This window comes from Antechinus flavipes, chromosome X, assembly GCF_016432865.1.
Source record: "Antechinus flavipes isolate AdamAnt ecotype Samford, QLD, Australia chromosome X, AdamAnt_v2, whole genome shotgun sequence".
Classification (NCBI taxonomy): Eukaryota; Metazoa; Chordata; class Mammalia; order Dasyuromorphia; family Dasyuridae; genus Antechinus; species Antechinus flavipes.
This window is the reverse complement of record NC_067404.1, coordinates 57937255-57962074: the sequence shown is the minus strand read 5'-3', so window position 1 is coordinate 57962074 and position 24820 is coordinate 57937255. Positions and strand designations below refer to the sequence as shown.

Sequence of the window (24820 nt, the reverse complement as noted above, 5' to 3'; positions counted from 1 at the left end):
GCACTATGTGTAATGTCAGCTACCTGTGCTTGCAAACCCAATAACTGGCATGTTGCTCGAACTGTTGAACTTGAGAGAATTTTTGCACTTTGTAAAAAGCTTGTTAATGGGTTGGCTGGCAAATAGCAGTCAGTCAATCAATAAGCATTTATTAAGCACCTGCTCTGTGCCAGGCACTGTGCTAAGTACTAGGGATCTGTTACTGTATATTTTCTGCATTAGAATATATTAAAAAAAATTTTTTTTAATCCAACTGCCATCTTAAAAATTTGTATTATCCTTCATTTCTCCAAGTACATTTAAAGTTTAAGTTAAATTTTAAATAAATTTTTTCCAACAGGGATGAATCTTGGAAAGGAGGTTTTATTCAAAACAAAACAAAACAACACTTTCATCACATTTTAAAAATAATCCTTTAACTAAGCAAAAGAAAGGAAATTCCTAGCCACACTTCAGGACATCTATCACATTTTCAGAATGAAGTTATTAATTCTTACTCTAGATTAATTCTTTCAACTCAGTCATATCTCTTCATTCCCCCTCTACTCACACCTTGGAGGAATGGACTAATTCAAGAAGCAATAATATGAGTAATGGACTGAGAAGAATGACTTCCATAGTGTAAATTGAAAGGTAAATGATGAAGGTGCTACTTACCATTGAGAAGACACTTTTTAATTGAATCCATCCAATATGATTTGTCTAAAAACTATCACAGAAGTATACTTATTAAGTTGTCATTTCAACTTTGAGCACTCGAGTCTAAAAAAAAATTAATTTGCTGTCACTTCTAGTCGTGATACCATTTCTTCAGTTTGATAAATAATTGATATGCTCCTGTTAACAGCATTTTACAAATGGGGAAACTGAGGCTGAGTGGGTTAAAGTGATCTTCCCAAGGATACACAGCTAATGAGTGAGTGAAGCATGATGCCGTTTATATCTCTCTGACCCCCTGTCTAGTGCTCTGTGTGTACACTAAACCACTTAGGTGTGTTTATGACTTTTGTAAGTATTCTTAGTTACAGAATGAAAGGGTTAGACTAGATTTTCAAAGTGAATCACAACATAGAATTTTACCTTTCTTGTTGCTATTTGCTTCCTTTTTTTTCTTGTTTTTTTCCTTTTTGATTTTTCTTCTGCAGCATGATAAATGTGGAAATATGTATAGAAAAAATGCACATGTTTAACATATGTTGAATTCCTTCCTGTCTAGGGGAGGGAGGGAGAAAACTTTGGAACACAAGGTTTTGCAAGGGTGAATGTTGAAAACTATCTTTGCATGGATTTGGAAAATAAAGTTATTATTAAAAAAATTAAAAAACAAGTGCATTCCAGCTCTGGACACTCTGATTTTAGGAAACAAAGAGGAAACTGATGTATGTTTTGAGGAGTGACATAATGTCTCCAACTAATAGCCTTACTGTCGTTAGTGCCATATTAGTGAGTAATGTTTTTATATCTTTATATGTTTGAACCTTGCTCCAGCTTCACACTTGGTATATACAACCATATTTCCTTTTGTTTACTCTTTTGTCTTGTTTTCTTCCAATTTTCGGATTTTATTGGTGTTCTTGTTAATCCTACTGACAGAGACCACGGCTCATCTCATTTATTTTAGTTGTTTCCAATGTCATTGTGTGCTTTTTTGGATACTATTTTTTTTTTAATTACATGTAAAAACAATCTTTAACATTCATTTTTTAAAATTTTGAATTCCAAATTCTCTCCCTCTGCCTCCTTCTCCCTCTTCTTGAGAATATAGGTTATACATGTTCAGTCATACAGAACACATTTCAAATTAGCCAAGTTGTATGAGAAAACACAGACCAAAAAGGAAAAAAAATCCTAAGAAAAATAAAGTTAAAAAAACTATGCTTCAATCTGCATTCAGACTTTACTAGTTCTTTCTCTGGAGGCGGATAGCTTTATTTCATCATGAGTTCTTCACAATTGTCTTACATCATTGTATTGCTGAGAATAGCTAAGTCATTCACAGTTGATCATTGTACATTATATGTTTCAGTTGTCAGATTGAATTTATTTCCTTTTTATTTTATTTTAATGAGGATTATTAAACTGAACAGTGAAGTGACATATAATATACTTGGCTTAAGTTTTTTTTTAAGTGCCATCCTTTTTTTATTTATTTTTTTTAACTTGCAAACAAAGAAAATAAAAGTGCTATAGTCCTATGGCATTAGTGATCAGTCAGAATTGAAAAGAAAACATCTTTGAATTAGCAATTTAAGTTAACAAAAGATATGTTTTACAGAAATTTGATCTCATTTAATTTTTCTGGAATACTATAATAATGTAAACTGAGGCAGACTTGTTTATATGGTCTGATCCTCATTAACTAAAAGTCCCATCCATACAAATCCCATCCATACCAACACAACATAATTGTGTTGGTAACACCAGTCTGCTTGATTTTTATTTGAGTCTACCTCCTATTTTCCCTTTAACATCTTGGTACATTGCTTCCAAAGTTATATTGTGTTGATTTGAAAAATGTAATGAAATGTACCTTTTCTGAGAAGGGAATGTACTGTCCTTGCAGTAGTTCCCAAAGCCATTAATTGGGAAAACTGATTTGTATCTGGAATGTTTTTAACTCACATAGCCTCATTAGTCCAGGAGCCTTGTTAACCTTTGGTCAGACAAATTGTAGGATATGATTCGATAAGACTGCATTAATACAAGAATTTTAATAAACAGCTGCTTCACTTGTCACAAAACTCCTGCTGGTAGTATTGGGTGGTTCATTAAACATAGAGAAAAGTGGATGAGCCCTTTTAAATTGTTCCACTCCTGGGGGACTTTCATCTCATAACTTAGTACGTTGAAGACTATGTCAGTCAATTGTGGGGGGTTTTTGTGTGTTTAATTTGTTTCCATCTTTATGTAGTTGAGCTGTGAAATAAGATGAAACAGGCTTGTTTTGTGAATATAATAGTAGCGAGCTTTCAGCTGGCCTCTCCCCCCCTCCGTTAAATCAAGGTTACATGATTCTGCAGCTTATTTCCAGCTTCTGTTTCTGTCTCATTAGGTTGGTAGTTTCGTGATTAAATTAATCGTTTAAATGGAAAACCATTGAACAAATTCTTTGTAAATTTTATATATCTTTAATATAGAGTCCTCTGTTCATTAATTATTTGTACAAATTATTCAAATCTATTGGTTACCTTCCAAAAATTGTGATTTCAAAATGTTAGTATCAAATGAGTGGATTTTTTTTTTGTCTTCTTAAACTTTTTTTAAAATTATTATTAAAGCTCTTTATTTTCAAAACATGCATGGATAATTTTTCAGCATTGACCCTTGCAAAACCTTAGTGTTCCATTTTTCCCCCTTCCCCCCACTCCCTCCCCTAAATGGCAAGTAATCCAATATATATTAAACATGTTGAAATTATGTGTGTTAAATCCAATATATGTGTATATAGTTATACAATTATCTTGTTGTATGAGAAAACTCAGATCAAAAAGAAAAAAATGAGAAAAAAACAAAATGCAAGCAAACAACAACAAAAAGAATGAAAATGCTATGTTGTGATCCACACTCAGTGCCCACAGCTCTCTCTCTGGGTGTAGATGGCTCTCTCCATCACAAGATCATTGGATCATCTCATCTCATTGTTGAAGAGAGCCACGTCCATCAGAATTGATCATCATATAATCTTGCTGTTGCCATTTACAATGATCTCCTGGTTTTGCTTGTTTCACTCAGCATCAATTCCTGTAAGTTTCTCTCTCCAGGCCTCTCTGAAATCATCTTGCTGATCATTTCTTATAGAACAATAATATTTCATTACATTCATGTGCCATAACTTATTTAGCCATTCTCCAACTGACGGGTGTCTGCTCATTTTCTAGTTTCTTTCCAATGAGTGGATATTTGTAAAGTTCTTTGCATAGTGCCTGACACATAGTAAGCACTTAATAAATGCTTATTCCTTTCTCTAGATCCTTTTCCATATGTCCAAGCACTCAGTTATATAGGTTTCTTTTTTCCTGCTTAACATTACTACTTTTAAAAAATCTCTTTCCCATTTCCCCAAAAGGAAGAAATTTATATATTTATTTCTAAACCAGAAGAATAATTTCATATGAAAAATAAAAATAACTGTATGCCCTGAGTTCCTTTCCAAATTTTTTTAAAGTAGAGAAGAAAGATTTATGTTGATGAAATTGGAATTCAGTAGTTTATTTTTTTTTAACACATTCATTATGTTAATGAAGTTTTTCAAAAACTCCATTCTTCCCTCAATGTCCAGAGAATTGCCCAAATGTTTGATTCACTCCTTTCTCCTCTTCATCTACTAGTTTCCATCAAATCTTCCTTTAATGTTTTCTGTGCCTAATTTTCCACCATCACCTTTTTATGAGAGGTTGTTAAGTAGAGGAACAAGGGATTTACTTGTCCTTGTCCAGAAGTGTTTAGATTAAAACGAGGCAGTTTTTTCTTGTAGTACAAACTAGAGAGTCATTAGAAGAAATCAATTATTGTGAGTTCAAATGATAATTTCAGTTGGAAGGAATGTTGAAAGTCATCTAGTCTGAATTTTATCTGATTCATGAATCCTTACTACAACATCCCTGAAAAGTCATCATTTTCTCTGCTTGAAAACTTCTAGTGTCTGGGAATTGAGGCAGCCTATTCCATTTTTTTGACAGCTGTAAGTTTTAGCAAATTCTTCTAAAGTTTACTTCCTGTAGCTTCTACATATTGTTCTTCATTTTGCTTTCTAGGGTTGAATTGAATGATTCTGATCCTTCTTCCATATGACAACTCTTCAAATATTTGCTGATGGTCATGATGGGTTGTTTTTTAAAATTATTGTTAAAGCTTTTTATTTTCAAAACCTATGCATGGATAATTTTTCAACATTGACCCTTGCAAAACCTTGTGTTCCAAAATTTCCTCTCTTTCCTCCCATCCCCTTCCCTAGGTGGCAAGTAATTCAATATATGTTAAATGTGTTAAAATATATATTAAATCCAATATATGTATACATATTTATAAAATTATCTTACTGCACAAGAAAAATCAAATCAAACGGGAAAAAAATGAGAAAAAATAAAATGCAAGCAAAAAACAACAAAAAGAGATTGCAAATGCTATGTTGTGAACCATATTCATTTCCCACAGTCCTTTCTCTTGGTGGAGATGGCTCTCTTTATCACAAGATCATTGGAACTGGTCTGAATCATCTCTTTGTTGAAGAGAGCCACGTCCATCAGAATTGATCATCATATAATCTTGTTGTAGGTACAATGTTTTAAGACTTCTCTTTAGTCTCAGCACTTCCAATTCCCTTAAGAAACCATTATTGGGCAGGACTTCTAGTCTCTACACTATTCTGATCACTTTTTTTTTGAGAAGCTGGAGTACATCAAACATTTTTTTCTAAAATGGATACTTTATTGAATAAAAAACTTTAGAAATGGTGTGACTACAACCTAGTATAGAGAGATTATCACTTTTCTTATTCTAGACACCATACTTTTAATAAATGCAAATTGGATTATATGAGGATGGGTTTTGTTTTGTTTTTTTTTTTTGGTTGCAACATCATTTACTCATTTTGAGTTCACCGAACATTGTCTCCCCTCCATCATTTTTGTGTATCTGCTTTGATTTGTGAATCCAAGTCCAGGATTTTACAATTATCTGTTTTCTATTTTGTCCTAATAGATTTAACTGTCATTTCAAAGTATTGATTTTTTAGGTCCCTTTTCTGTCAGCTAATATATTAACTCTTGTTTTTAGATTTACATCCCTTGCAAAGTTAGGAAACTTGCTATTTATAGCTAGGTCACTGATAAAATTGAACAGAATAGGAGCAGTGACAGATCTTAGAGGCATTATACTAGACAGGCTTCTGAGTAGGTTGACCTTGTTCCATTTATCACCGCTCTTTTGGTCTATTTAATAACCCATTTCAGATCCACTTAATTATGTATCTCTATCTTCATTAAGCAAATCAACAAACATTTATTAAAAGAATATATGAAACAGAATGAGCTAAGTGCTAGGGATACAAGAACTTTGTTCTTGTTCTTTGTTCTTATTGAGCTTATGTCTTCTGCACAGGGGGGTGTTTTGAGAGACTGCCAAATGCTTTGACATCAAGCACACACACACACACACACACACACACACGCACAGAACATATAATATACCAATTTAGTAACATAATAATAGTCAATATTTATATGAGGTTTTAAAGTTGATAAAGTGCTCGTTTGATCTTCACCATAACCCTGTGTAACAGGTACTATTATTATCCCCATTTTACAGATGAGGAAATTGAAGGCTGAGAGAAGTTCATTGACGTTGTAGGTGTCTGAGGCAGCATTTGAACTCAGGTCTTTTTGATGCCAAGTTCAATACTTTATCCACTATCCACTTAGCTACCTTTTTATTGTTATAAAAAGAAATTTGCCAGCATGAATACCAGTGAAGGTGAGAATATCTCTGATATGCCTGCAATGTGACAAGCAGACTATTTATCCTGGTGTCGAGGTTTGGTATAAGGGAATAGAGAACCTTAAAGAAACAAATGGAACCAGATTTTGCAGGGCTTTGAATATGTCAAAATAGTGGTTGGATTTCATCTGTTGATAAGTTTTTGGAAGGTGTTGTTCAGGATAGAGAGAGACTTAAGATAATGATATCTATTAAAAGTTCTATAATAATGCTGTGGGAAAGGAGAGACAAGACTAGATGCAAGTTTATGACTTCATCGTATAAGATTAGATGTTCTTTGGCTTTTTATAAAATTAATCATAACATATCTGTATGTATGTATACATATATATAGAAAATTTCAGTGGTTGAAATATTTTATTCTCCAAATAGATTTGATTCCTCCTTTGCAAACTTCAGCACTTGAAGTACTTGGTGTCTAGGCTCTCCATTCATGGATGTAGATCGTATACTTTGTTTTAGATAACGTTTTTATTTAATGTTTAATTTTTTCCCCCAAATACTTATGAAAATAATTTTTTAACATTCATTTTTAAAATTTTGAGTTCCAAATTCTCTCTCTTTTTTTTTTTTGCTTTTCCCCTCATCGAGAAAGCAAGCGATTTGATATAAGCTATACATGTGCAGTCACGCAAAACATTTCTGTATTAGTTATGTTCTGAAAGAATAAAACAACCTACCCCCCCAAAACAAAACAAAACAAAACTCATCTCCATTCAGGCTCTATTAGTTTTTTGGTTTTTTTTTTCTGGAGGTGGACAGCATTTTTTATCAAAGGTCCTTTGGAATTGCATTGGATCATTGTATTGCTGATAACAGCTTATTCATAATTGATCATGTACAATATTGCTGTTACTGTGTATGCTCTTTTCCTGGTTCTGCTTTATTTTGCATCTGTTCATTTATGTTCTTCCAGGTTTTTATGAAAGAATCCCACTTGCCATTTCTTATAACACAGTAGTCTTCCATCATAGTCATACACCACAACTTGTTCAGCCATTCCCTAGTTGATGGATATCTCAGTTTCCAATTCTTTGACACCACAAAAAGAGCTGCTAGAAATATTTTTTGTATGTAGAAGTCTTTTCTTTTTCTTCTTTTAAAAATCTCTTTGGGATACAGACTTAGTAATGATATTACTGATGATATTACATGGTTTTGTATCCCTTTGGATGTAGTTCCAAATTGTTTTCCAGAATGGTTGGATGAGTTCACAGCTCCATCGGTGATTCTTTAGTGAACCAATTTTTGCACATCTCCAACATTTGTCATTTTCCCTTTCTGTCATTACTTCTTATTAGCCAGTCTGATAGGTATGAGGTGGTACCTCAGAGTTGTTTTAATTTGCATTTCTCTACTCAGTAGTTCTTTAGAATTTTTTTCATATGATCATATATAATCTAGATTTCGTCATTTTGGTTCATATCAATAAAGGGACCTGTGTAATCTTCTGACCAATTGTGTGCTGCCCTGATTATTTGTGGACCGAGAGCTTCAGAAGTTGCTGCCTCCAATTCAGTCCAATTGTATACATTTTTAAGATGGATATCGTGAATTACTGTGACTATAACAATTCCTTACTTGTTGGCCAACCTTTTGACAAAGTGTCATCTGTAGATGACATGCACAGAAAATCTTGCCAATCCTATGCCAGTGTGAGGCATTACAGTGTAGGTTGGAGTGGAGGTTTCTTACCAGGCTATATTAAAATGTTTCTTTTTGCTGTCAACATTCAGAGTGACCAGTCATCAGAAAATCCTGTCACTTTAGGAGACTTTTGTCTCCTTTCGTTAAAAGACTAGATGTATGTGTATGTGGCCGGGGGGGGGGGGGGGAAGGTGTGGTCATGTGCATGTGCACACATGTACATACTTTCATTATAAGGTTTTCAAAATGTGGTTGACACCAGAATTTATTGTTATTCCTCTGGAGTCCGGTTGGTTTTCCAATCAGACCAAGAGAGTCTGAACCTGTCGCCTTGCAGGGCATGGTACAAAGCTTATCTCTTCACCCAGGCTTGCCTTGGGGAGAATGAGCTTGTATGTTCCCCTTGTGGGGAGAGGGAATAAAACAGGCTTCCTATTTTTCCTGTTGACTTCCTTTACAGCTTTCTGAGGAACACAAAACAGAAATGTTTTTACCATAGCAGTTTAGCACTTTAGTGCTACTAGAGTAGTCACTAAAATAACGTCTTCCCCAGGTAAACTTAAGTACCCATACTCATCCAGTTATATCAGAATGAGGACCAAGAATAAATGCTTCTGGAGAAAACGTGGCAGTCCATGGGGCACGAGAGAAGACATTGAACTATTCACTTCCCTTCTCTGAGGCTCAGGATTTTCCTCCATAAAATGAGGGGGTTAGAACACATGATCTTCCAGGCCCAGTTTGGCACTGCTGTTCTTCGTGGCTAAGAATGATTAAGCAATTGTGGATATCATTTTCAAGTTTAAAGGATAGCTCATCTCATGCTGTTCTGAAGGGATGCCGACTGGTTTGTTTTTTTCCCAGGCTTTTTTATTACTTAAACCCAGTGGGATATGGGGCAGGCCAGACTAATGATAGCTAGATTCCCTGAGGTAAAAGAGGGCAGTTTGGAAAGATTCCATGCTGAATGAAAAGATCATGTCATCATAGGATTTTAAAAGTGTAAAAGCCTTAGATATCATGTCATTCAACTCCTTCATTCTTTACAAAGTCTTGATAGGTGAGTAGAGCAAAAAATAAGTTGAAAGCCAAATAGGCAGAGTTACAGGAAGTTGGTTGACACCAGAAGCGTGTAAGCGATTGGTTTGGATGGTTTCAACATGGGCAAGAAGGGTATTCTTGGGAGCAGCTAGATGATGCAGTGGATAGAGTACCAGCCCTGAATTCAGGAGGACCTGAGTTCAAATCTGGCCTCAGACACTTAACACTTCCTAGCTGTGTGACCTTTGGCAAGTCACTTAACCCCAACTGCCTCAGCAAAAAAAAAAAAAAAGAAGAAGAAGGGTATTCCTCTAGTCCTCCATCAAACACTGATTGTGTGCAAGGTAGTGTACCAGGTACTAGGGATAGAAAAAGGAAAACAAGACGAAACAAAACAACAGTTCTTGCCCTCTGTAAAGATCTTACGTTCTATGGGGGGCAAGATATTTACACAAAAGAAGTAAATTATAATCGGGATAGAGGAGTGATTCAGCCACAGTGTTTGAGGAAAATTGGAAAGGTGAGAAATCACCTGTAGCTTGGTGTTGGTGTAGCTGGGGGATTGGAATCAGTGAAGGAAGGCTTTGTGGAGAAGGCAGCACCTGAGGTGAACTTTGAAGGAAAAGTAAGATTGCCATAGATTGCTAAATGAAGAGAACATAGGTGATGTGAATATACGGAAGCATGAATTCAGCTTGAGAATGAAGAATGAGATCAAGGAATTGCTAGCATTCTGCTTGGTCTAGAAGATAGTGTGTTAAGGGGATATGTGAAATAAAGCTGGAAAGCATCTTGGTTGTCAGTCTGAGGAGTTTCTATTTTATTTTGATCTCTGTAAGGACTCATTAAAGGCTTCTGACATCATCAAAACTCTGCCTGAGGAATCTCCTGGACTTGTGACGGTTTTTTTTTTTTTCTGGTTCACAGAAGATCACTTTGAAAGCTATATGAAAGAGAGGGGAGAGAAAAGTGGCAAGTGGCTGTTTGTTCAAAGACTGACATAGTCTAGACAGATATTGAAAATGTTTTGCATTAGAGTAAAAGAAGCATGAGTGGAATTGAGGAACACATGGAGAATGATATCCAGATTGTCTTACAGTAGGAGTCTAGGGTAAGACTTCCATTTCTGCCAACACGAGCAAGAACAAGGTGAGACAGCAATTCTAAAGGCTACCAGAGTGATATGGGAACAGGAACTTGGCCACGGAACACCCAGTAGGCAGGAACCCACTCGTTGGGACACAGAATAAAAGGGGCTTGGTTATATTGGACTCTTAAGTATTAGCCCAGTTTGTGTCTAGAACAAACTCCCAAATAAGGCTGATAATACTGACCCAATGAGCACTGGATTGATGTGTCCCAGTATTTCTCCTTCTTGGGGCCATAGATGCATCTGAAGTTGTAGGTAAGTCGAGTGACTCTGACTTCCCGAGCTGGGTACAGACAATGGCTGGCATCTATCAGACTTAAAATGTATTCAGACTTTGTTTTTTCTTTGAAAGAAGTCACTTACTCATTTAGATTACATTTGGAAATTCAGAAATCCAATCTACTACTCTGTAGATGTGTTGTTTTCTTTTCAAAATTTCAAACAGTTTGCTTCAGTGTCACACATAACACAAAGTTGCTTCATTTTATAAAGCTTTCCAACATCTGCTATGTACTTTAATGATATTGTTGGGTGTTAAAACACCTGCTCAGTTGCTAAGACACTCATATACCTTATATCGGAGCCTTGATTGGTAAGATTTAAATAGCTTCTATCAGTTGTAGCTAAAATTAGGATTGTTGTCAGTGCAGGCTTTATATTTAGTAAAAATGAATGGTGTAAGAATGGAATGTTAACAGGAGCTGGGATTTCTTTGTTTTTCTTAAGCCTTACAGCATCTTCACGTGTTCTTAGACTTCAATGGGATGTGATTTCATCAATGTGGGCCCCCATTTCAACTGTGCAAATCATAAATCTTTCATGCCTTCTTTCACCATATACCTTGTGTCCATGTTTTCCCATGAGCCACAGGGGGTTCACTCAACATTCTGGAACTCTTAATATTGCATATGTATCAAAAGTAGCACATGAGTTGTCTATCTGTTGTCCTTTATTCTCACTGTGTGACTGGCTTACCTCCTTTTTCTGGTCCTTTGTCTCTTTAATTATATTTTTTATCTCACTTCTTATGTGCAAGTTATCATTGAAAATAATTGGTTTATAACCTACCATGTCTTTTTGTGTAATTTTGATTTCTTGGAGATTATGGAATTCCATGTTTTGTAGCCATATAAAATTACTTGGAGAATATTAGTGTAAAAGAGGTATCTTTTTCTTTCAGGGAAAAGCAGAGTTTCCCAAATGCGACTTAGCTTATTTTCATCCTTTTGTTTAATCCTGCCTCTATTTCATTGTCTATTGCTCTGCAGTGTCTGCCCGGGTGTGTATGTGCACCTATGTGTGTGTACATATACATGTATGTATGTGTACATGTACATGTGAGCACACACTAATCGACACTGGTTCTCAAGGACCAGCTTACTTATAATCTGGATTATAGGAATTCTTTACCTACTTGCTTGCTCCTATGTGGATTGTTTGGCCAAACTCTTTGAGTGATTGTAGAGCATCTTGTTTCGAAGGCTTGGCAGTATTCCACGCCTTCATGCACTCAGTATGCTATCGTCCATTAACAGGAACATCTGGAAGACCTCTGTCTATAAGCAATTCCATTTTGAATCAGACTTGGCTTTGGACATTCTCTATGCATGAAAACAGCAACTACTTCTGGTGATCATGCATTTCTTTATATTAATAATCAAAGGCTCACAGAAAATAAGTTTTCTCTGTTATATCTAACAGCAGGGGTTCTTAACCTAGGTTCATGAACTTTTTAGATAGGTAGGTAGATAGCTGTATTTCCATGTAATAGGTTTCTTTTGTAATTCTGCAGATTTTATTCTTTTAATAACATTATTCTGAGGAATCAGAATCAGTAGGCTTCACTGGACTGCCTCAGAGGTCCATGATACTAAAAAGCATAAGAACCCTTATCATAGAGATGCCTTCCCATGCCCCTCCCCCTCCCTTTTTTTTGCTGAATCAATTGGGTTAAGTGACTTGCTCAGGATCCCACAGCTAGGAAGTGTTAAGTGTTTGAGATTAGATTTGAACTCAGATCTCTTGACTTCAGGGCTGGTGCTCTATCCACTGGGCCACCTAGCTACCCCCCATTTACTTTTTTTGATCCATATTTTATATACAGCCATATATTATTATCCCCACTAGAATTAAGATCCTTGGGTACAAATAGTTTATTTTTTGTCTCTGTATTCATTTATATTCACAGTGTCTCGCTTAGAGTGAGTGCTCAGTAAATACTGATTGATTAGAAGTCAGCTAATCGTTTCAAATCCCACCTTTGCCTTAGACTAGTTTTGTGACCTTGGGCACAATTCATTTTCTTGTTTGGGTCTCGCTTTCTTCATTTGTTAAATGTAGGGATTGAATGAAATGATCTTCTAGGGGTGTGTGTGTGTGTGTGTGTGTGTGTGTGTGTGTGTGTGTGTGTGTGTGTGTGTGAATATATCTAAAGATCCACATCTTTGTCTCCTTTCCCCTTCTCACAATTCCACTTTGATTGCTTGATTTGATTGGCTGATTGCTACTACAAAGAATCCTGCTGTGAATATTTTTGTATATATTGAATTTTCATTTCTGTCATTTCTTTCCTTAGAGTGTGTTCTTAGTAGTGGGCTCTCTTGAAACTCTGCTCACTTTTCAGTCATTCCAAATAGAATCCAGAATGTTTGAACCTCTAAGCAATTCCACCAATAGTGTATCTGCCTTCCCACAGTCTCTCAAACATTATCTGTTACTGGAACTTGGGATTTTTTCCCAGGCTTACTTTTGAGGTGAGACTGCAGTTGTTTAATTTGGGTTTCCCTTATTATTAGCATCTTGAGATTTGGTCATTTATGGTTTGCAGTTCTTTTGCAAACAATCTATTTCTTTGGGCCACTTATCTGTTGTGCACTGGCTCTTGATACTATATAGGGAATCAATACAAGTAGCACCAAATAGCCCCTAACAGATAAATTTTCAAAGGAAATGAATTTGCATGTTCTTAATGAAGAAATTGGATTTTTCCTCAAGTAGAACTTGAATCTAAAAGACCTCTTGCACCTTGATTTGTAGATTTAGAGCTGCAATGATCCCGCAAGGCCACATACCTAGTCCTGATCTCTCATTTTACAGATGAGGAAACCAAGACATAGGGAAGTTAACTGTCTTGCCCAAGGTTTGACTGTCCGATTACTTTGTAGCACTTAGGGGATGTGAGGCTACCGTTGTGGTTCCACCATATGTTGGCTTTTAAAAGTTTACTTTATATTTTGGAGTTGATTATACTTTTTCTAGTGTCTTATTATGGCAAATTTTAGTTACTGATATTGTCTTTTAAATAAATATTGCCACTTTTACCATCATTTGAATGAACCATGACTATGTATTGAGGTAGTTTTGCTTTCAGCTTTTCATTCAGAAACATTAATTGAATCTACACGTACAGGGAATTGTGCTCGATACTTAGGGGATTAAGAAAGGCCTTATTAAAAGAACTCAAGGAAGTTAAAGCCATATCATCAAAGGAATTAAAAGAAACTTTTAAAGTTGACCAGCCTTCACTTCCCATTTTACACCACCTCAACTCACTCTCTGGATTTGGGACAGCTGCCTTTTCCCACATAGGGGATAATTGCTCCCTTACTTCCAGCTCCCTATTAGAATGTGTGCTCCTCAGTGGTAGGGACTGTCTTAGTAGCTTGTGTTTTTATTCTCAACACTTAGCATAGTGACTGGCACTTAATAAGTGCTTACGAAAATATTGGCTTGCACTCTATCTTGGAAAGCCCTGAAGAGGAAGAGATTTGCCAGAAGCCACATGGGTAGAAGAGATCCAGGGCTAGAACCCAGAACCTTTGATTAAGTCAGAGGTTATAATACACAGTAGCTGCCTCTCAACCAAACTTGGACACCGTCAAGGCAGAAAGATGTACACAGATGTCTAGGAAAAGGCAATACAAGGTTGGCTGAATTGAAGCATAGAGAAGAAGTCTTCTTATCCCTAGTGCTTAGCATAGTACCCGATACTTAGTAAGTGTTGATTGATTTGGACCTCGCTGATGAGAATGGTGCAAATGAAAAATTAGAGGAGGAAGAGTTACTACCCAATATGATCTTGGGGAAAAATCACCTAACTTCTGAGCTTTAGCTGCTTCAAATAGAAAATGAAAAGATTCGACAAAGATGATCTTCAGGGCTCCTTCTAGCTCGTAAGTCCCACTTTTAGTTAGGAAAACCTGGAAAGTCTTCTTGGAGGAAGTGACATTGAGTCATTATTTAAAGAAATTTGGAGTGGTTTTGGGGAGAGGTTGGGTAATTCCTACCTTTACTCTGCCAAATTGGCTCCACCTCCCGAGGAAGTGACATGGAATACTTTTTATAGCAGTGAGATCAGTGGGAAGTACAATCTCTGGGGTAACTGCTCCCAGTATCGAGGATTTTTTTTTCTGTCATGACCTATTTTCATTGAGTGGGTAAATTACAAATAAAATGACAGGCACTAATATAAGGTAAATATTTTTGCATTTCTGCATAAATATTTCAGCACAGTATGGATAATTACTTTTTTTTTTTTAAAGGCTATGAATATAGTAGTTCCCTTTATGTTTAAATATGCAGTCGACAACCTCAACCAGATGTCAGGAGATGTGTTAAACTTGACTGATGCACCAAATACAGTAGCAACCATGGCAACAGCAGTTCTGATTGGCTGTAAGTGTTCTTTCATCTCTCTACAGGTGTTAATTTTCTTCTGGAAGGAGTTTATCATAGATTAGCTGATATAACCTTTTCACTACTAACACAACTTAGCATTTAATGTGTTTATTATTCTTTTGGGTGGTGTGGGTTTTTTTTGGTTTTTTTTTTTTTTTTTTTAGTTTTTAACCTCAGGTTAATATCCATTCCTAGATTCTACAGCCTGAGTTATAATCTTTAAGTCTTAGCACAAAAATATAAATCATGACAAAAACTTCTAATAATAAATGTCATTTTAAGATCCCTTCCACAGTGAAGTAAATCCTTATTTATGGACTGTTAGGTAAAATCTACAACTCTATATTAGTCTTTGGTGGAACTTAGTTCCACCCAGTTAACTTAATGTACTAATTGTATACCTTAGCTCTTAGTACTGTTCTAGTGTACCTGCCAATTATATGGAAAGCTCAAAGTAAGAATATTCTCATATGTGTTTGCATTTTACATTCCATTCCTTTTCTTTCTTTTTTTAAAAAATTATTTCTAGATGGTGTGTCAAGAGCTGGAGCTGCCCTTTTTAATGAAGTTCGAAATGCAGTATTTGGTAAAGTGGCACAAAATTCTATCCGAAGAATAGCCAGGAATGTCTTTCTCCACCTCCACAATCTGGATCTGGGCTTCCACCTGAGCAGGCAGACAGGTGCCCTGTCAAAGGCTATTGACAGAGGAACAAGGGGTATCAGTTTTGTCCTGAGTGCATTAGTATTTAATCTTCTTCCCATCATGTTTGAAGTGACCCTTGTCAGTGGGATTTTGGTAAGTGCTAACTTTATTCAGACTGAAAACTGTTATTTGTTTGTCAAATACAGTCTCTTTAATAGATATTCACTATTTTGGGTTCATGTGCCATTCAATGCTTATAGGGTTTTTTCTTTTGTTTTGTTTTTTCGAGGCAATCGGGGTTAAGTGACTTGCCCAGAGTCACACAGCTAGTAAGTGTCAAGTGTCTGAGACTGAATTTGAACTCAGGTCCTCCTGACTCCAGGGCTGGTGCTCTATCCACTGCAGTGCCACCTTGCTGGCCCAACATTTAGGTTAGAAAAGCCAGGTGGTCTATTATGAGCCTGAAGAATAATTTTATTTGTATAGAGTCCTGTCTTATTACCACGAACACCATTGGATCACCCAGCTTATTTTGTTGTTAATTTTGTTAAATCAAATATTTCTTGAAATGTGGTGGGAAGGGAGTCTTTAAACTTTAAACACCTTGGGTATAACTTTCATCCCTTTGTTGCAGAGGTCAAGGTCCTCTATGGGATATTGTATATAAATCATATAGAACTATAAGTTGATTAATTTTATTGAACTGCTTTTAAAAAATATTTGTTACAGGGATAGGCTTGCTGGATAAAAGGGATATTTTCATAAATGAGTAGTATTTTTAAAAAGTCAAATCAAAATAAGATAAGACAAACTTTGGGAATAATACTTGGAGTCATGTTAGAATTTCTAAGCTTCTCTCCATAGCATTTAAACAAACTGAATATTTCTCTTTTTTATTTAACTGATACTTTTTATATCATTTCTTTTTCTTTTTATTATAATCGCTTTTTATTTTCAAAATACATGCAAAGATAGTTTTCGGCATTCACCCTTGCAAAACCTCATGTTCCCAATTTTTCTCCCTCCCCTAGACAGTGAGCAATCTATATAGGTTAAACATGTGCAATCCTTGCAAACATATTTCCACATTTATCATGCTGCACAAAAAAAATCAGATCAAAAAGGAAAACAAAAGTGAGAAAGAAAACAAGCAAGCAAACGACAACAAAAAAAGTGAAAATACTATGTTGTGATCCACATTCAGTCTCCGTAGTCCTCTTTCTGGATGCAATATATCATTTCTTATATTCATTTTTATATTAATTTCTTAGTACAACCCTCTTCTTTTTCCTTCCTCAGTGATCTTTCCCATTGTAAGAGAGATTGGAAATTTTCAGAAAAACCAACCATCACATGTTATGTCTGACAGTATGTATGATATCCTATAGCCATAGCTCCCCATTTCAGAATGGGGACAGAATGAAGACAGAAAAACAAGTTTCCTCAACTGTTCTTTGAGGCCAAGATGCAGCATTTAAGCATATTGAATATATCAGAGCTAAAGGTTTTGTATTCAAAGTGATTTTTTGTTTATGTTTAAGTTTATTTCATTACATTATTACAGAATCAATGTAGTAATTAAGTTCAGTTCAACACATATATTTTAAAATATGATTGCTAGGGATACAAGACAAAAAAACCAATTCCTGCCCTTAAGGGGCTTACATTCTGTTTGATGTCAGGAAGGGGAGGGGAGGGGACTTGAGTAACATAACATAGCAAAGTAAATATCAATAAATAAGCAAGATTTTTTTTTTTTAGCTTTTTAAAAAAAAAAAAACACCTATATATTAACGATGAGGACTGGCCTGGAGACTTAGTTTAAGAAAGGCATCAGAAGAAAAAGACAATGGTCTATGATACTGATTCTTGTACATAAGAGAAGAAGGAGAAGAAAAGTTATGAGGAAGGGGAAGAGACCACCTTTCTCACTCCCCTCTCACCCCTATAAGCACAATGAAGAGAGCCTGAGCAGCCAAAGCCAGGGCTGGATATGGGTTTCCAGCAGGTACTTTTTAAAGGCTGTGAGAGTTATCTGGAACTTAAAAGGATGTGCTTGTTCAATGGATTGTCAGTGTTGGTTCTCCCAACAGTCTGGATAGATAATGGGATGATCCTGATGCCATACAGGGCTAGCCACTTGAGAATGTTCAGACAGACGTTGCTTTGCGAGTCCATGCCTGAGATGATACCAGGGCATGACATATTTATAGTAGGAGCATTATATGAGAAGTCACTAGGGAACCCCAGGGAGAGTTTGTACCTCAGCTTTCAAGAACCCTGAGGACATAGGTGCTATTGTTATTTTCCTTTTACAGTTGAGGAAACCGAGACAGAGGTGAAATGCCTTGCCCAGGGACAGTCGCAAAGCTAGGAAGTGTCTGAATTGGGATTTGAACTCAGCTCCTCCTAGTGGACTTCAGGCCCAACATTCTAGCCCCACCTTGCCTCCCTCTAGCCATTGTTCCCTGGAGCGAGATTTTGAAGAGTTTTACATGTAAAACAGGTTTTTATATTTTATCTTAGAGTCAATAGTGAGCCTTTGGATCTTTATCAGGGGTAGAACAGCATGGTCAGGCATGTATTTTAGAAATACAGGTTTGATGGCTGTGATTATGGCTATTACAATGTTTCAGGCAAGAAATGATGAGACCTGAACTGCAATGATTGTGATATGACTAGAGAGAGACATTGCAGAGGTCGAATCAGCCAGACTTGGATATAAAGGATGGCAGAGGGTGAAGAGTTGAGGAGGACCCCGAGGTTGTAAACCTTGGCAACTAGAAAGATGGTCATCCCCTTGTCAGACTTCCGTGGAATCTTTCTGCACTGATTCAGATCGCAACTCTTTGCTGTCTCCTTCTTTGGTGAGCTTGCTGTGTACAGACTTCCTTGGAGAAGCCTTCTTCTGGGTCTTTTCATATTTTGTAGATACCAATACAGCTCTTGGACTGTCCCATCTGTTATCCTTCATTCACCATACGTGACCAGGTAGCTTTTCTGGCTATACATATCATTAACGATGTCTTTCATGCCATTTTTTGCAGACAGCTCATCATTGATAACATGCCATCACCTACTTAGAGTCATTATAAATCATTCTTTTGCCCTTGGGGTCACCCACAAATTTGACTCTTTAGAGATCGTGGTATTCCATGATTCTCAGCAATATAGCAGCGCTGGGAGAATATTGGTAATGGAAAGATGGGCTTTTGTGTAAAGGTACAGTTTGTGATCATTGAAATAGCTATCTGATTTTCTCCATTCAGTCTTTTTTACTCTTCTAATCAATTCTCAGCCTGCATGAGAGAACTTTTTTTTTTTTAATAACTACTGTGATTTCTTTAGGTGTTGCTTTGGTTTTATTTGTAGTTTTTCAGGTCTGGCTCTTTCATCTAAACATAATTTTTATTAAAACAATTTTATTCAATTGCAGGTGGAAAATGAGATTTTTAAAAAATTTACTTTTTTTTCTGAACTTAAACCAAAAAAGAACATTTTCATGTATACGGCAAAACACAGAGAGGATTTTCAAGGAAACCTAGTTTCATAGCAGTTGGTTTTTGTTTTTAAGAACGTAATAAGTTCTGCATATTACTTTCAAAATTACCCTGCTTGTCTGTACTTCTTTCTGAATTTCCTTCTGCTCTCTTTAGTGCATTTTTTTTTTTACATGTTGCAGTGGCCCTCTTTTTTGGGGGGCATCACTATGCTAACTTCCCCTTCCTTCCCAATATGCTGCCACCTCTTCTCCCTGCCCTCATTCCTATTCAAGAACTTCATGAAGAAAAAAAAGGCAGAAAGAAAAACAAAATTCTTGTAATAGCTAAGCATAGTCCAACAAAATGAATCCACAATTGTATCCGTGTCCAAAGATTAGTATCTCTGCATCTTGTCTCATCATCTCTCTGTAAAGAGGTGGATAACCTGCTTCATCACTGGTATTCTGGAGAAAGTATTAATAATTACATTGATCCGAATATGAAATTCTCCAGAAGTTGTTTTTCTTTATAGTGGTGTTCTTGTGTAAATCTGGTTCTGCTTTACTTTTCTCTGTCAGTATGTAATTGGTCCATTGCAGGATTTTCTACACTTACCTCTTTTGCCGTTTCTTATGGCAGAGTAATATTTCTTTACATTTATATATTACAGTTTGTTTAGACCTTCTCCAATTGTCTAAGAGGAATCTATGATACCCTCTTAAATTGTGGTTGTTTGTTCCCTCAATCCCTTCTTTAGAATCAGGAGGCTTGTTCTGCTGGTGACTTTTCCCCTGGTATTATTCTTCTCTTTTATCCTTATTTCCTTCCCCTTTCCCCCACCCCCATCTCAACTTGTTTTCCTATTGAGTTTGCTGTATTTCCACATCAAGCTCTATGTGTTCAGTTCTCTTTTGTCAGTTTGAGAAAGATTGAGGTACATCTGATGCCCATTCCCCCCACTCCTTTCTCCATTTTTATAAATTCTCATGTATTGCAGTTAGAAGAAATAGCAAGGACCTCTTCCTTCCTCCTCTCTACAGTAATGGCTTCCTTCATTTGCCTTCCCTTCTCTTCAAATCCTCCGAACAGAACCAATACACCTTCTAAGACATCTATCTTTTTTATTTAACTCCTTCATTACCCTTTGAAGACATTAAGGTTCTGAAGAGAACCCAGTTTCTTCCCCATCCTACTACAATATTAGCACGACATCATAAAAAGTTTCTCATTGTTCAAATGAATTCACCTAATTTCTAGGTTTTTCTGGACTCTGGTCTTTATTTGTATTTCAGAGTTTCTCTTCATCTCTGGTTTGTTTTTTGTTTTTTGTCTTTTTAAATCAAATTTACATGTTCTCATTCTCAATCAGTTCTCAATTAAATTGCAAGTTCTAGTAAAGATCTATTCTTTTGTAAAGAATTGTATTCAGTTTGTCAGATTATATTCTTGGTTGCTGACCTTTCATTTTTTGCATTTTGGAATGTTGTATTCCAGGATCTCTTAGGTTTTTGCTTTGCTTTGGTTTTTAAAGTAATTCCCACATCTGATAGAGTTGGACAATTTTCATTTGTGATTTCTTGAAATATAGTGTCCAGACTTTTTTGAGGGGGAAGTAGGATATCATGGTTTTTGAAAAGATTTTAAAATATCTTTTCCTTGACTACAGAATCACTTGCTTTTAATGATAATATCTTAATTTTTTTTTTATTTTCTCCAATCTTTTGATTTTGTTCTAATATATATACATATATACTTTTCACGGGATATGATTCTCTTTGTTCTAGTCTACTTTATAGGAATTCTGTTTCTTATATAAAGTTTACTGCTTTTTCTTTTAGTCTGTTTTTTCTCCTCTCTTTTTTTCTTCTAGTATTCTCTCCAAGAAAACCCTGAGTCATGAAGAGTCGGAAATGACTATGACTGAATGACAACTTTTATTTCATTCTCTTAACAGTTCATTTCTTCTAGGTATTCATGTAATAATACTTGTGGAAAATCCATTTTTTTTCCTTTGAGTATCTGCTTGCAATTATTATGGAGTTAGATTTGTAACAATTATTAAAATTTTTTTTAATTTTTAAAGATTTTTATTTTCAAATCATATGCATGGATAATTTTTCAATATGACCCTTGCACAGCCTTGTGTTTCAGATTTTCCCTTCCTTCCTCCCACCCTCTCCCCTAGATGGCAAGCAATCCAGTGTATGTTATACATGTGTAACAAGTTTTAATACTTGTCAGTGGTTTCTTTGATTTACTCATCTCTCTAGCTTTAGTTCCTAAATTGGGGCTTTGTGTCAGGAATAGGTTCTACCCTACTACTATGCTTTTGGGTGGGGTGGTCAAGCCCTGCTTAATCTTACCTTGAATGTCCTGGAGCTGACCTCTACCTCCCATTGTTTAGAGTAGCAGGGGTCTTTGAGGTTCAGAGCTGCAGGATCTTCAAGGCCTTCTCTGGTGTCTTAACACAGAGTATTAGGGAGAGACATCAGAGCCCCTTGGGTTTGTGCTCTCCTGGTCTGAGTGCTGAGGCACTGAGCTAGTCAGCACCAACTAGTCACTGAGGCGTTGTCTTGGGATTCAGAGTGTTGCAGGCTATTGCAGTTGTCCCTGGCCATCTTTGACTGGCTTGGTCCTTGCTTTACTAGAGGGCTCTCCCTTTAAGATTGCCATCAGACTTCTGACTGACTTTTTTTTCTTCAGTCTGAAAGTAAAAGAAATTACTGTCATTTCTCTAGATTTCTTGATCATTACTTGATCCGATATGAAGTTCAGGATTTTGCTGGAGTAATATGCAGGAGCTCAGCAGCCTGCCTCCTCTTCAGACAGCCATCTTGGCAGGAAGTAAGTTTGTGTTCTACAAGGAACAGTACCTATTTGTTGTTTTTCTTTTTCTTCCTCCAGTATTACAAATGTGGTGCCCAGTTTGCACTTGTCACCTTGGGAACATTGAGTGCATACACTGCTTACACAATTGGAATCACCCGGTGGAGGTAAGCTATCCCCCAGAAACCAGTTGGGATTTAGAGATATGTTCTTGGTGGAACAGATTGTTCATGGCTTTGCCCATTTTTGTTTTACAGAACTAAATTTAGAATAGAAATGAACAAGGCAGATAATGATGCAGGTAATGCTGCCATAGACTCGCTGCTGAACTATGAAACTGTGAAGGTAATGCACTTATGTGTGCTTTTCTCCACGTTTAACACTATTATTAAGACCTAATGCAAGTCAGATACCTTCTTGATATGGTGTAGTATATCAATTGGGGGTGGGGAAATAATCATTTTGATGAAAGTTGCCTCTTCCTTAGGGAGTGCCTTATTTTTAGTTCGGTGCCATTTTAATATTTCACCGAATAAATGAATTTCTAAGTGATGAAAGTATGGTGACCAACTCGATTCAGAATGAAAACAGAATTCGTTCTTTAGGCATCTTTCAAATGCTTTCTTCATGTTAAAAGGCCAGCATTTATGGCTTATTATGATCATTTTGAAAGTGTACCTATGTAGGAATAGCAAGTGCCAGTGTTTCAAATTAGGTTTATAAAATGGGGGAAAATATAGCATTGTTTTGTATGTATATAAAGTCAGTGATTGAGCCAATGTCCCAAAGATTGCAGAATTGCATTTGCTGATTGATATGTCAGTTGGGTGCATATATGCTCTTTTTCAAAGTAATTATCCTTGTATATCTTGTAGTATTTTAATAATGAAAAGTATGAAGCACAGAGATATGATGGATTCTTGAAGTCTTATGAGGCAGCTTCACTCAAGAGCACTTCTACCCTGGCTATGCTCAACTTTGGACAAAATGCTATTTTCAGTGTTGGCCTAACAACAATAATGGTTCTTGCCAGTCAGGGAATTGTGGCAGGTAATGGATGCCTTTACCTTCTATCTTCTACTTTTTATCTTTATGAACAAAAGCAAAGAGAAGGGCTACATATGCTGTTGCTGACTGTGAAATGCTGAATATACTTGGGATATTTTTCTTGTTTGAAACAGAGTATATTTTCCTGATTATTGATAATGCTCTTTCCTCCCTTCCTCTTTCCCTCTCTCCCTCCCTCCCTCCCTCCCTCCATCCCTCCCTTCCTTCCTCTTACCCTTCTTCCCTACCTCCCCTTCCTTCCTTTTTCCCATCTTCCCTTCCTTTCTTCCTCTCTCCCTCCCTCCCTCCCTCTCTCTTTCCCTCTACATTATGGAGGCATTGACTTCACTGTTAGTTGATCTTATTGTTTATCTTTGTTGTGTATCTGTAACATCAGGATCTTATGTGACATGGGCTTTTTATGAACTGCCAAAGTTTCTCTTTTATCCTGTTGTCTTGCCAGGTTATAGAATTTGATAATTAGATTCAAAGTGGACTATGGTCAAAACAAAGGAGTCACTAATAATTTATTTTTTAAACGGGGCACAATAAAATATAAGCGATGCCGTTTCTCTGAGTCTTGGACATCTTTCTCTGTGTTTCAGTTGCCCCATTTTCAAGTTTTCTTCCAAGTACTCTTCATTCCCATCATTTAATTTGTTTGTTATAAACTTGATCGTGTGTTTACCATTACCAAGCTTGAGTTTCCATAAATAAGCTAAGATTTAACCACTGATCCTTTAGTATCTCCTAATGTTCTTACAGGCCCTGAATATGTATTGCCAGCTTAATAATATACCAGGCAAAGCTGTGAATGAATTATGTCTTTTGGAGAAAAGAAGAGGATTTTATTTCTCTCTTTGCTCTAATCTCTCCCATAATATGTTTTATTATATTTGAATGGTAAACTGTTTTTGTTTTCTACTTAACATATAGAAAATTATCTGATAACTTCCATGAGGATGGCAACCCAGACTTAATTATCTCTGTTTGTAAATGCCTACTATTATGCTAGGGCAGGATCACATGCACATAATAGGGAGTTCATACGGTTGCTGGTAATATGAATAGGCCAGGAGTTTGCCGATGCACTGTGCTTTGAAGTATATTGTGGAACAATAGACGTTAAATTTCTATCGTCTGGGCAAGTGCCATCTAAATTCATTCTTTCTTTTCTTCCTCTAAATTCTTTTTATTTCGAGGGACCCTTACTGTTGGAGATCTTGTAATGGTGAATGGGCTGCTTTTTCAGCTTTCGCTACCTCTGAACTTTCTGGGAACTGTATACCGAGAGACTAGACAAGCACTCATCGATATGAACACTCTGTTTACACTACTCAAGGTAGACACACAAATTAAAGTAAGTACTTTATTTTTTTTTAAGTGTTTAAGTCTCATCCCATGAATAGATTTATACTAAGGAAATCATCTCCTTTCACTGGCTGAGCTAATTTCTTCTTTGCCAGATGTGTTAATTTGACTGTGTAGTAGCCTTTTCTTTCATATTGGGAAGGAACTTTATGCAAAGGGACTTGCTTGGGGTTCATTTTGTTTAGATTAATTTAAGTATTTTTATTATGCACTTGGTTTTCTTTTGTTTATAATGAATGATGCAGGATTTGTGATGGAAAAAAAAAAGTTGCTTAGAAACGGTGTTCAAAGAGGAATTTTTCTGCCCTTTAATGGAGATGAGAATGGGAGGGAGGAAGGAAGAGAGTAAGAGAGGCTTCTAAAAGCCCCTCTCTCCCTCTTCCTCTTTTCTTTCCCCATTATTTTCTCTTTTTAGCTGTGTGAAATAGAAAATTTTCTT

The 24820-nt window shown here is 36.2% G+C and overlaps 1 protein-coding gene across 3 annotated transcripts in view; it reads left to right on the top strand.

Moving 5' to 3' along the window:
- ABCB7 (ATP binding cassette subfamily B member 7) overlaps positions 1–24820 on the top strand; it is a 118910-nt gene that overhangs the window by 70808 nt on the left and 23282 nt on the right. For all 3 annotated transcript variants that reach the window (XR_007949119.1, XM_051969014.1, XM_051969015.1), the window contains 6 exons: positions 14875–15007; positions 15540–15808; positions 22042–22130; positions 22221–22308; positions 22839–23013; positions 24213–24370. Coding sequence is in view for 2 of the 3 variants with exons in the window: in XM_051969014.1 (XP_051824974.1) it covers positions 14875–15007; positions 15540–15808; positions 22042–22130; positions 22221–22308; positions 22839–23013; positions 24213–24370 (912 nt within the window). In the remaining variant the exon portion in view is untranslated. The remainder of the gene's footprint in view (positions 1–14874; positions 15008–15539; positions 15809–22041; positions 22131–22220; positions 22309–22838; positions 23014–24212; positions 24371–24820) is intronic.